The following is a 13,918-nucleotide window of genomic DNA, read 5'->3' as shown; positions in this document are numbered from 1 at the left end:
CTCTCAGAGACAACTGGGTTGTGTCAAAAGGACTCTCAGAAGCCAAATGAAAGAGGCCCAGAGACAGAACTATGTGAGCATTAATCACATACGAACCAGAATGATCAAAACACGCCAAATATGTTTACATTCACTGTCTCATGAGAATACCAAAAACCCCAGGAAAGCCCAACACCCTCTCTGGTGGATGCTCTCAGAAGATAACGCAACTCATTATTTTGACGACTGGAAAATGAGGGGGGAATCCAACCATGCACCCTGCCCCTTGTCTATGAACTACTCCTCGGCGGAGCCAAATGGCAGACAAAGGGAAGTGTTTTCGGAAATGTGTCAGCTAACAAATGGAGAGAGAATAGCAGAAGTAGAAAATGACCGTTCTGCAACCTCTAATGAAATGATGGCTCTGAGCAATAATCATCAAAGCTGTGACATTAAACAGAGACTGCCTCATGGATGCACACAGCGCCACCAACAGAGGGATCATCCCCCGAGGGTCACCCAATCCCGCCACAACCAGGAAGCACAGGGTATGGCCCATGTTAGGCCACCTTCAGCACAGTCCAGAGCAGAGACTGCCCAGCAGGTGACCTGGTCTACCAAGGACAAAAAGTGTGATGCGCAGAGAACCCGCAGGGTCAAGACTGGAGAGAGACACCACCGAGCACAACACACCAACCTCATCTGACTCTTCATTCAGAGAGAGCTGCAAAGCAATCTGAGACCTCATCAGGGACATTTATTTATTTACTTCCTTCCTTCCTTCTTTATTTATTTAGAGATGGGGCTGCACACCGTGGCTCACACCTGTAATCCTAACACTTTGGAAGGTTGATGCAGGCGGATCACCTGAGGTCAACAGTTCGAGACCAGCCTGGCCAACATGGTGAAACCCCGTCTCTATTAAAAATACAAAAATTACCCAGGCATGGAGGTGCGTGCCTGTAATCCCAGCTACTCAGGAGGCTGAGGCCAGAGAATCGCTTGAACCCGGCAGGCAGAGGTTACAGTGAGCCGAGATCGCACCCCTGCACTCCGGCCTGAGTGACACAGTGAGACTCCATCTCTAAATAAATAACTAAATAAATAAATAAAATTAAGAGATGGGGTCTCGCTCTGTCATCCGGGCTGGAGTGCAGCGGCTCAATCCCTATCAGGGAAATTTGAGCTTCAGTTGGACAGCTGATGGTATTAACGAAAAGCTGTTTGCTTTTTTCAGTTGTGATATTAGACTCGTGGCTTTTGTTTTTAAAACACACTGAGCTACCACTACCCACTGAAATATTTACAGCTGAAATGAGAGGATGCTGGCTGGGATTTGCTCCAAAACATCAGCGGGGGGCGGGGGGCGGGGGGACGGGGCAGGGGGTTGGGGGCAGGGCGAGGGCGTGTCGGGGAAGCCTGCCTGGTCCAGAATCTTGCTGGGAATCTTGTTGCAGCTAATGGTGGGTTTCAACCAGGGAGGCCCATGACACTCTTTGCTCCATTTCTGGATACATTTGAAATTTTCCATAATTAAAAAATAATCCCCGTGCTCACCACCCCACAGGCTGAGTTGAACCCAACACTTTTACTTTATGAGCTACCAAGGGGTAAGGGTAAAAGGAGATGCTCCTTTGGCAAATGCTGAGGACAGAGTCACAAATGTTGGTCCAGGGACGCCAGCAGCTCTGTTTGTGACCAGGTGGCCTCATTTCCCCCGGGATCTGCTCGGCCCGAGAGGCGGCCCTGTGGGTTCAGCTGTCTCCATTTTGCAACTTTGTTATCAACAAAGTCTCAAAGCGAATCTGCCTGGACAGGCGTCCCTCCATCATCCCTCCACCCCACATGCCAGCTCGCCCCTTCTCCTGAACCTTCCCGGGACCCAGCAGAGGGTCCCTGTTGATGCTCACAGATCCTTCCCCTGCACCGAGAGCACCTGCTCCCTGAAAGTGAAACACTGACCCCCTGCCCCATGACTGAAAAACCGTCAATATTCAACCACTTTGACTCACAGAAAGGCAATTAGTGAGGTTCGGCGGATAAGGCAGCCTCTGGTGGTTGATGACTTAACTAGGGTCTGCCAAGCTATGCTCTCCAGGCCAAATAGCACACCCTCCATGCACAGGCCCAGTTGGACAGTCAACCAAGGGGCCAGCCCCCTGCTGCCACCGCCCAGGGAGAGCCCAGCCTCTCCATTCTCAAAGATCCATCAACTCCAGCGGAGCCACCACTGCAGGCTGGCGAGGTCGCAGGTGGCAGGTCACCAGGACAGTCATCGGGAGGACTGAACCATGTCGGCAGCCCATGTGGGCCAGCCCCTCTCTGCCCAAGCTGGCTCTATGCAACCTAAGGCTCATGGGGAGACCAAGTCACTACACATCACAGCCATAATGTGTCACCAGAGCTGTCCTCAGAACGACCAGTGTCCAGTCCTCAGGGGCCCGAGAAAGCTGTCAGAGTACAGATGGTCATACACATGTGTACACACACGGTTAATACTGCTGCACATCGGCACGCACACGCACATACAGTTAATGCTGCCGCAAATGGGCACGCACACGCACACACAGTTAATACTGCTGCACACGGGCACGCACATGCACACACAGTTAACCACCAATGCACACGGGCACGCACATGCACACACGGTTAACCACCACTGCACACGCACACACACACAGGGTTTACTGCTGCACACACACACACACAGACCACTGCCGCACATGCACACGTACACACAGGGTTAACCACCGCCACACGCACACACACAGAGTTAACTACTGCTGCACACATACACACAGGGTTAACTACTGCCGCACATGCACACACACACAGGGTTAACCACCGCCGCACATGCACACACACACACAGGGTTAACTACCGCTGCACATGCTCACGCACAAACACAGGGTTAACTACCGCTGCACACACACACACAGAGTTAACCACTGCCGCACATGGGCACTCACAGGGTTAACTACTGCTGCACACACACATGCACACACACACACTGGATTAACTGCCACTGCACACATGCGCACACACACTGGGTTAACTACTGCTGCACACGCGCACGCACACACACACTGGGTTTTAACTACCACTGCACACGTGCACGTACGTGCACACACAGCGTTAACCACCACCACACACGTGCACACACACACAGGGTTAACCACCACCACACACGTGCACACACACACAGGGTTAACCACCACTGCACACATGCACACACACGCATACATAGGGTTAACTACCACAGTCTGTATATACACGGTTAACTACTGCCATGGTTAACTACTCACACACATGCATACACAGAGTTAACCACCACTGTACACACACACACTCACACACACACTCATGCACACACCGTTAACCACAGCCACACAAACATGAGCACACAGAGTTCATTATGCCATCTAAGCACACACACAGTCCAGTGCCGTACACACACAGGCTCACTATCACGCTCTGGCCTGTTGCCAGGTGAACCCACAAGGCTGTGTGGACCGGCCTTGGACCCTTGAGCACCAGGTGAGTGCACAGACATGAGAGCACTGGTAACCAAGGACAGGGCACCCAGATGACAATCCTTCTGGCAAAGGCACTGGCTGTCTGGTACACAGCATGGAAGAGACCTTGGCTGGGCACGACACCCAGAAGGGAGTGACCTGCGCACCCCGGTCCTAAGCCCCTGTCTGTCACAAATGCGGGCTCCATGTGGTTCACAAGTGACTGGCTCTGGACACACAGGAGCGTAGTAACAAGAATTCCACCATAGTGTCAGCTGTGAAAACCACACGCAGCAGAGTCGCTGGCAGGAACTTTGGGACTCATCTGCCTGGCACTGTCTTACTGGTAAGTGGCCTCTTACTAGTCAGGCATCACCTTGTGAACCCTCTGTGCCTCAGTTTCCACATCTGGACAACAGGGAGGACACAGGTGGGGAGAGAGGCTCAAGAGCAATACACCAAGTGGGGCCAAGCCTGCGAGCCCCTCCTGTAAGAATCTCTGCCATTCTCACTGCTGCAGAGTCCGAAGCCCAGCAAGCCAGGCACGCCTGGCCAAGGCCAGTGGACGCCAGAGCCTACTGCCCCACCTCCCTCCTGGACACACAAACCAATCAGAACAAACGAAGATTTCAGAGTCCTTCCAAAAGCTCTGAAAAAGTCCGAGCTACCCATTGGGAATGCAAGGGACCAATTCACTAAAATAATTACAATTTTCTCAGAACATTTCACTCCTTTTCCCCTGAGACTCTCCTTTACCCCACAGGGGAAAGGCCCCCACGACCCCAGCCCAGCCCCTGCGGAGCAACCTTGAGTGCCGGCTTAGCAGGGCTGCAAGGGAGGCTCAAACGCAGAGACAGAGGCTGTGCCGGGACCACCCAACCCAAAGGGCCACGCCGGAGCCACAGCTGCCCAGGGCACGCGTCCAGCGATGGAGCCTGCGTGGGTCTTCACCAGACCCAGCTCCTGGGCAAGACGACATCCCCCATCTCAGCCACCCTGACCCACCTTGTCCCATCCCCTCCAAGCGCTTTCTGGTACTCACGTAAGAAGTGTTTTTCCAATAAGGCAATTTCCAGGTGACCTTTGATCTCATTCAGTCGATCAAACTCTGTCCGGTTAAAGTCCTGGACTCCTGTGGCCATGATGAGGGTCCCTGGACCAGCCTAGAAGAAAAACACCAAAAGCTCAGAGGGGCCACCTGTGGCATCCTGGGTCTGCACCACTCAGTTCCCCCAGAGGTGCCCAGGGGCCCCAGGATGGCAGCAGTGGCATGTGAAAGGGACCAGCAGCTGCAGTCTCTGGACATGGGGACGACGCAGCAGTCAGATGGGGCGACGGAGCCCCCAGCATAAGACCCGTGTCTGTCTATCCAGCCTCCTCTGTTGGGGGCAGGGACATCTCAGAGAATGTGGATATCCTCAGAGCCCCTGTAAGGCTGGCTTTAAGAAATATCTTAAAAATGGAGGCTGGGCACAGTGCCTCATGCTTGTAATCGCAGCATTTTGGGAGGCCGAGGCCGGTGGATCACGAGGTCAGGAGATCGAGACCACAGTGAAACCCTGTCTCTACTAAAAAATACAAAAAATTAGCCGGGCGCAGTGGCGGGCACCTGTAGTCCCAGCTACTTGGGAGGCTGAGGCAGGAGAATGGCATGAACCCAGGAGGAGGAGCTTGCAGTGAGCCGAGATCGCGCCACTGCACTCCAGCCTGGGTGACAGAGCGAGACTCCATCTCAAAAAAAAAAAAAAAAAGGAAACCGGATGAGTGGCGCTAAGTCTCTTGATGGTTGTGATCCTGACCTCCTCGGGCTGCAGAGGGAAGAAAACCCTGGAACTGTGCTGGCCCCAGGTGTCTGGCTGGCCGTGCCAGAGCCAGGCCCTCACACCTGAGTGGAGGCTGCGGGCGCCTCCACGAGCCACACTGAGTAGATCGGAGAGACTGGCCCCTGGGCAGAAGGGTTTGCAGCAACCGAGGTGAGCAAACTCCAAACAGCGGCCTCGGCGTCCTGTCTGCTCCATGAAAACCACGGCTCACAGCCCCAGTGAGCCACAGCAGACTCCAAACAGGGGCCTCGTCATCCTGTCTGCTCCACAAAAACCCCAGCTTACAGCCCCAGCAAGCCTGGATGGGCTCGAGTTACAGGCCACGGCTGCCTGATGCCTGGAGCCCAGGGACTGGGCACAGGCGGCCGTTCCACATCCTGCTGATGGGACAGAAAGCAGGGGCCATGCCTGGCACAGCCAGGCCTGCCTGGGCCCCACACTGGATGCCACACAGTCACCCTCCACGTTGCATCCTGCTAGGGACCTGGTGAGGGACAGCACACAAGTGAGTACCCCACCACAGGACAGCAGGGACCCAATTTCTCCAGCTGGATCCTCAGACTTCCTCCTCCAGAGCCAGGTAACGGGTGTGCGGCTTCGACGAGGCCACCCGGAGCAGCACCGCAACAGCTCCTTGCACATGTATCACCCACGCTGTGGCCACAGCCCAGGAAGAAAGCTTCGGAAACCAGCAGCTTCTGGGCAGGGCACTCTGGCTGTGGCTGCCCCGTTCTGGGTGCCCGACCTCCCACGCTTTCAGCTGCTCTGGCTGCTGGGGCAAGAGTTCCCAGGGCATGAGCAGAGGCAGGGTGATTCCATCTGTCCTGCCCACTGGAGGGGCCCTGTGGGTGCTGCTTGGGGTCTGTCCCAGCACTGACAGATGAGGAGTAGACATGGGACGCCTGTTCTGGGAGGCCAGCGGAGCCCAGGTGCTGGGAGCTGGGATCTCACAAGCACCTGTCCAGGAGGACAGAAGCTCCAAAAGAGTCCCGAGGCGGTCACACAACCCCACCTGTGCTCCAGCTTACGCTGGAGACACGGGTCTGGGGCTCCAAGCTGACCCTGGAAGCTCAAGACGCAGGTGCCGCCAGACTAGGACCCCAGCTGGGGCCCCAGGACAGACCCCGGGGGCTAAACGTCCCCATGAAGGTGGCTCTGACATAGACAGCCTAGAAAAGGTTCACCTGAGTGGGCAGGGGCCTGGGTGCCCCCACACGCAGCCAGGAGGAGGCACACTGCAAAGCCTGCAGCCGGACCCCTGCACTGCCCTGCGCTGTTTCTCTCCAGTCCTCATCTTTCAGACACAGACCCTGGCGTGTTTCAGACAGAATGAGAACGTGCCTGGGACCTGCTCCAGAGTCATCCAGTGGCCGGGGGGGTGCGGGGCAGGGAGGACACGGCCACCCAGGACAGGAGTGGTCAGGGGTGGGGAGCAGGGAGGACACAGCTCCCCTGGACAGGAGTGGCCGGGGGTGGGGGCAGGGAGGACACGGCTCCCCAGGACAGGAGTGGCCGGGGGTGGGGGCGGGGAGGACACGGCTCCCCAGGACAGGAGTGGCCGGGGGTGGGGGCGGGGAGGACACGGCTCCCCAGGACAGGAGTGGCCGGGGGTGGGGGCGGGGAGGACACGGCTCCCCAGGACAGGAGTGGCTGGGGGCGGGGGTGGGGAGGACACGGCTCCCCAGGACAGGAGTGGCCAGGGGTGGTACCAACCACGAAGGGACGAAGGACACTTGGGCTCCCAGCTCGCTGCTCTCTAGTTCAAAAGCGTGCTGGACATTTTGAATGTTTTCTATTATGATTTCTTTTTTTTTTTTTTTGAGATGGTGAAGTCTCACTCTGTCGCCCAGGCTGGAGTGCAATGACGTGATCTCGGCTCACTGCAACCTCTACCTCCCAGGTTCAAGCCATTCTCCTGCCTCAGCCTCCCAAGTAGCTGGAATTACAGGTGCCTGCCACCATACCCGGCTAATTTTTTTTTTGTATTTTTAGTACAGACGGGGTTTCACCATGTTGCCCAGGCTGGTCTTGAACTCCTAGCCTCAGGTGATCCACCTGCCTTAGCATCCCAAAGTGCTGGGATTTCAGGCATAAGTCACCGTGCCCAGCCTATTATGAATATTTTTAAAGATCTCAAACACAGAAACTGTAGGCCACGCGCTACCTGCTTGCCCCGACCCACTTGCCCCCACGTGCCCTGGGCAGTTCTGGGACCCCTGACCGTGGACCAAGGACCAGGCTGGCACCTGGCTCCTGCCTTTGCCCCTTCTCCCATTTGCCCACCCTTGCTCCTGCACAGCTGGGCACGCCCTCTGCCCCTTCGCTGAGTCTGCCTTGGGCTGGTGTTTGCAGATGCACACCTATCTCTTCCTCTCCTCTGTCTCCCCTTCCTTAGGTTTCTTATCTACGTAGCTTCCAGAAGTTTCTCTCCATTTTCCTTGCATTTGAGTCAAACCTAGCCACCCTGCCCACAGCGGTTGCAAGGTAAGGTCAGAGACAGGAATGTGCCTGTCTGAAGGAGAAGGAGGTCATAAACATGAAGCTGAAATGAGACCCAGCAGCCGGGCACCTCTGCAGCCTCGCTCCCCACCAAGGGAACCTGCCACACTCCCCCAGCCCTCGGCAGGGCCCACCTTCAAGAGGCATTTTCCAAATACTTCACTTACTCTGTTTACAATGGCTCCTTGCAGGTGCAAAGGGCAGGTGTGTGCCTGGGGCCAGTGGGCCTGTTCACTCCCAACTGTCTGCTGAGAGCATGGGCACCAGGGGTGAGACAGACCAGAGGGTGGCCCAGGAGTAACGTGGTCCATGCAGGATGATGGAGGCCTGGCCTGGGAGACCTCAGTGCTTATCATGAATCTTCTAACCGGGAAGGCGGCCTAAACAACCACCAAGTATCCCACGTCCCAGCTCCACGCTGAGGACAGAAAACACCCCCTGTACAGCCGGGACCTCCGGAGCCCACCCAGCCCACCTCCTGCCTACACCCCATGGACACCCTGCTTGGAACTAAGGGTTGCCTTTCCCACAACGGATTCCTCCTAGGATTGTCTCAAGTGATGCTGGAGAGAGAGGACCCCTTTCCTCTTGGTGACAAGGCAGGCTGGGGTCCCCAGGAAGTCAGTGGCCTTGGCCTCCTCCAGCTGGGGACTCCCGTTGGCAGCGGCAGCAAGGACGTCGACCCATGAAGAAAGCAGGGCCGGCCAGAGCCCGCAGTTGCCGGGCTCCCAGGCCAGGAGCAGCCTTCATCAGTCCTTGAAACAGCCCCACACAGCCAGCCCTTCCCTGGGACAGACACGAGCAAAGGCTGCCTGGAATTCAGGGACAAAGACAGGATGGGCATCCATGCCACCTCGTCCAAGTCTCCACCTTCACTAGGTGGGGGGCTCCCCAGGGAGGGCAGGAGAGGGAGCCACACTTTAAACAGCTCTATTCCCATGGGAAACGTCCCAGTGCCCCAACTCAAAACAGTATCCACCTGTGACAAGGACAGACAACGCTGGCACTGGGGGCAGGGAAGGAAGGCCCACGGGCGGGCAGACAGATGGAACCAGGGCAGCTGGGGGCCCCCTGGCTTCCGAGGAGCCTGGGCTGTGGCATACTTTCGGGGAGGCCTGGGGAAAACAGTTGGACCATGCCACCCTGTTCCAGCACGTCAGCCCGGGCAGGGCTGCTTCCTGGAGGCTGAGGAGTTGGAGAAGAGCTTGGAGGCTCCCATCTGCCTCTGCCCACTCAGCCCTACAAATAAGTGTGCTCTTCCCTCCCCACCCCCATCCCCACCGGGCGGGGGGCTGTGTGGGTCCCCATAACAGACACGTGGCAAGGGGCCAGAGGCCTGCGTGGAAAGGCTCTGCCAGTGCAGAGGCGGAAAATTCAACTCCGCCACGCCCAGCACCCTCCCCAGCAAGCACAGGCAGCGTCATGCGGGTGACCTGGCGCCAACCCTGTCTCCGATGGCTGCTCCAGGCCCACGAGGGCTGGGCCCCGTGGTCTCCACCCAGTCCTGGGATTCCACAGCCCAGCTGGGAGCCACCTGGATACCAGGGTGGTGAGGACTGGCTCTGCGGGACTCACCAATGAACAAGGGGTCCCCTATCGGGACACAAGGCCCTGGGGTGCTGCCCTGAAATGCTGGGGTCTGAATCCTTCTGCAAGCCCTGTGGGTCCCTCCAGCTGACCCCTTCTCAGACCTACGGAGAAGCCACCCTGAGCTGGAGTCAGAGGCCTGGACTCAGAACTCCAAGGGTGCAGGACACCAAGGCTGTGGCGCTGTCACTATAAAACCAGAGTGGTGGGCCTGGCCATTTCTCAGTTCTTCGGCTTTTCTAGAACTGTTTTCTCCAACTTTTGCCTCAACTGAAACCTGTGGCCCTCTCAAGATGGGGCGTGGGTCTTCTGAGGATGTCTCCCATCTCCTGCCTCCTGGTCGGGGGTCACCCCAGACGCTGCCCCAGCCCTAAGCGTGCCCACCTCCTCCTCGCCACCTCTCCTTCCAGCCGGCACCGGCCACACAGTCACCCGTCTCTTCCGCCTTTACCTCCCCTTCCCAGCCCAGCCTCGTGGGCCCCCCAAGCCCATCCAGGGCCCCTCCAACCTTCCCCTCCCAAGCAGGTCTGGGTTCTACTCTCAGCCACTTTGTCCCAGGACACAAACAGCCCACAACGAAAGGAAGCAGGAATGAAGCTGAGCACACCTGGAGGACATGGTGCTCGGTGACAGCGGCCAGAGATGAAAAGACACACGCTGTAAGGTTCCACCCATCCCCCATCCCCCATCCCCAGGAGACGAAAGGACACAGGCTGTGAGGTTCTACCCATCCCCGGTCCCCAGGAGACGAAAGGACACAGGCTGTGAGGTTCTACCCATCCCCGGTCCCCAGGAGACGAAAGGACACAGGCTGTGAGGTTCTACCCATCCCCGGTCCCCAGGAGACGAAAGGACACAGGCTGTGAGGTTCTACCCATCCCCGGTCCCCAGGAGACGAAAGGACACAGGCTGTGAGGTTCTACACATCCCCGGTCCCCAGGAGACGAAAGGACACAGGCTGTGAGGTTCTACCCATCCCTGGTCCCCAGGAGATGAAAGGACACAGGCTGTGAGGTTCTACCCATCCCTGGTCTCCAGGAGTCACATTCAGAGACAGGAGGTGGAATCAGGCTGCCGGGGTGGGGCAGGGAGGAATTCCCACCAGGGAGCTGGCGTGTGACACATGCTGGGCCTCAGTCTGGGATGACGAAAGGTTCTGGAGGTGGAGGTGGCGATGGTGGCACAACAGAGGGCATGTGCTCCGTGCCCCTGAACCGCACACTGATGGTGAAAATGAAAATGGTGCATTCTATGCTCTGTGTATTTTACCACAACAAATAAAAAGAATGAAGCCTACATGTGTGCAAAGATGACCAACTTCCTGCGTAACAAAAGCCATGCAACCTACAGCCACTCGGCACTGCCGTCTTGCCCCTCAGGGCGGCAGAGAAAGAAGCCTGAGAACAGCGCGGAGGCTGGGGTGGGGGCACACGGCCCTCGGGGGGCTACGGAGGGCACACCGTGGAGGCCGGGGTGAGGGCACACGGCCCTCGGGGGGCTACGGAGGGCACACCACACAGCTGCCAGGACCACCACACAGGCACACTCGGTCCAGCACTTCCACCAAGAGTGCCGCAGCCCACATGGGCACCAGGATGCCAGGAGTGATGGACGCTAAAAGCCACAAGCACCTGCGGTCCCTCAGTGGGGACAGATTAGCTGAAGTGACAAACATCCCAGGGCGAGATCCTGAGCTGCTGCCAGGAGTGAGGCTGCTTGGGGTCCGCCACGGAAGAGCTTCTGGAGCATTGAGAGGGGCGGTCAGAGCACCCCAGGCTGCAAGGTGGGCTCCTGTCTGAACCTGCCCCTCCAGGGAAACCCTCAGACCCTACCGGTGGGCACGGAGGATGGCACAGCTTCACGGGAGAATGCGGTGGATCCTGGGAAACGGCAACCTCGGGCCTCTGCATGGCCCAGCGAGACCATGTGGAAACACGTGCACACAAACACTCAATCGCAGGCATTCAGCCTTATTCATCACAGTCTGAGTGGGAACCGCCAGAGTGCCCACAACAGATCAATGAATAAAAACAATAGGCCGGGCACGGTGGCTCACGCCTGTAATCCCAGCACTCTGGGAGGCTGAGGCGGGTGGATTGCCTGAGCTCAGGAGTTCGAGACCAGCCTGGGCAACGTGGCAAAACCCCATCTCTACTAAAAATACAAAATATTAGCCGGGCGTGGTGGTGTATGCCTGTAATCCCAGCTACTCAGGAGGCTGAGGCACGAGAATCACTTGAACCTGGGAGGTGGAGATTGCAGTGAGCCGAGATCACACCACTGCACTCCAGCCTGGGTGACAGAGTGAGACTCTGTCTCAAAAAAAAAAAAAAGAAAAAGAAAATGTGGCCTGGCCATATGATGAAATAGGTTCAGCCATAAAAAGGCAGGCGGCACCAATACACACTGCAGCATGGATGAACCTTGCGTCCCTTATTCGAGCAAAGGACAGACACACGAGGTCTCGTGTTATATGACATGCCCCAAACAGGCAAATCCATCAACAGAAAGTAGGCTGGCCGCTGGTGGGGTGGGGGGCCGAGGGAAATGGGAGTGACCGCTAAAGGAATGGGGTCTCTTTCAGGTGATGAAAATCTTTTAAAACTGACTGTAGTAATGGTCGCACAGCATTGTAAATATGCTATTAATGAAACCCGAGTCGCACACTTTTAGTGGGTGAACTGTATACTGGGTGGGAGTATCTCGATCAAGCTGTTATAAAACCAACCCCCAAGGCCTCTGTGCCTGAGCCCAGGTCTCAGGATGTTTCTGGGAGGCTGCCCGTCTGAAGAAGGGTGATGAGAGGGGACCTCGGAAGGAGCAGGGCAACGCTGCACAGCCCTCCACCCCGGGGGCCTCGTGAGCCTGGCCTGGAGCAGCGTCTACATGCTACAGGAACGAGGCTTCGCAAAGGAGCCCTGGAACCGGGAGGAGGGTTTAACGAATCAATATTTCACGGTCATTAATAATTACAACTCCCTCCAAGCTAACCATAAGCAAGACGTCAGCCACGTACGTTTCACTTGTTATCTCATTTAATCCTTAAAGCAGGCCTGGGGGTGGATGAGACTGCCGTCCCCCTTAAAAGCTGAGGACACTGAGGCTCAGGTTCAGGTTATACAGCTAAGGAGCTCAGCCTGGTCTCTGCGGTCAGCACCTGACCTGCAGTCAGCACGATGCCCCCAGCGGGGCCCTGCTCGCCCACACTAGGAATCTCCTGGGATTCCGGACATCCGAGTGCCTGAGGTGGTTTCCCCCCACATCCCCTCACAGCCTCGAGGAAGGGGGGCCCCAGTCCACAGGCTGACCTTGCCCTGGCCTCTGCAGCATTTGCCCCTACTCGGTGGGCTCCCTCTCAACTCAACATGCCCCCTCAAGCCCCCTTGTGCCTCGTGGACCACCACCTGCCCACCGGAGCTGGTCCAGACCACGGCCTGCCTCTCCTGTGACCCCAGCAACCCTGCTGGCACTACACCCCCTGCCACCCCAGAAGCCACATTCTCTAAGCTACTCCCCAGATATCACCCTGGAGCGGCCAGCTCTGACATTGACTCTCCCCTGCAGGGGATCCCTGATGCCCCCCAAATCCAGATGTTCTGCCCCAGGTGAAGAACCCCATGATCCCACAGCCCTACCTCCTGCTGCTCCAACCAGACCAATACCTGCAACCCTGGACCTGGCCCCTTCACTCCAGCCCTCCACCTGCCCCTCAGACACCACGCACACACTCAGTCCACCCGCCCCTCAGACACCAACACACACACTCAATCCACCCACCCCTCAGACACCAACACACACATTCAGTCCACCCGCCCCTCAGACACCACGCACACACTCAATCCACTCGCCCCTCAGACACCAACGCACACACTCAATCCACCCACCCCTCAGACACCAACGCACACACTCAATCCACCCACCCCTCAGACACCACGCACACACTCAATCCACTCGCCCCTCAGACACCACGCACACACTCAGTCCGTCTCTGACCAGCAAGGGCAGGACACGAACCTGCCTGAGTCCACGCTTGGCCCGGCCACAGAGGACAGGGACGAAACCCCAGCCCACACCAGGGGACGAGGACAGGTACTCACAGGGTCCCTCAGGCGGGAGGGTCCCTACCTAGACAACACCTGGAGCAGGACAGACGGATGGCGGAGAGGGAGCTGGGGAAACAGCCCCGCTCTGGCCTTTGCGTGGGATCCCTGTCACCCCTCCCTGTTGAACCATGTGTGTGTGTGGAGGGAGATTTTTGTTCCTGAGACACCCACCACATGCTCAGCACAAAGACCACCACTGGAGAATCGTGGCCCATGCCCTCCGTGCCAGCTCCAGCCAGAGGTGGATGAGACACAGCTCTCCGGCGAGGGCAGGCCCCTGCCGTTCTGCCACATAACCTGCATGAGGGCAGACACCCCACCTGGGTCCCGGTCCACCCTCAGGACCAACCACAACCTTTGCCTGGGGATGGCGGATCCCGGCAGGCCGGGCACTCTGTGCTCTGTAGTGATG

The 13,918-nt window shown here is 57.5% G+C and overlaps 1 protein-coding gene across 3 annotated transcripts in view; it reads right to left on the bottom strand.

The window, feature by feature from the left end:
• Positions 1–13,918, bottom strand: part of GRAMD4 (GRAM domain containing 4) — a 101,585-nt gene that overhangs the window by 39,454 nt on the left and 48,213 nt on the right. For all 3 annotated transcript variants that reach the window (XM_054469850.2, XM_063662926.1, XM_063662927.1), the window contains one exon: positions 4,537–4,657. In XM_054469850.2, the coding sequence (XP_054325825.1) occupies positions 4,537–4,657 (121 nt within the window). The remainder of the gene's footprint in view (positions 1–4,536; positions 4,658–13,918) is intronic.

The sequence above is a fragment of the Pongo pygmaeus genome, chromosome 23 (assembly GCF_028885625.2).
Source record: "Pongo pygmaeus isolate AG05252 chromosome 23, NHGRI_mPonPyg2-v2.0_pri, whole genome shotgun sequence".
In the NCBI taxonomy this organism is placed as follows: Eukaryota; Metazoa; Chordata; class Mammalia; order Primates; family Hominidae; genus Pongo; species Pongo pygmaeus.
Note: the sequence above shows the minus strand (reverse complement) of the source record. Positions and strands in the feature narration are given on the sequence as shown.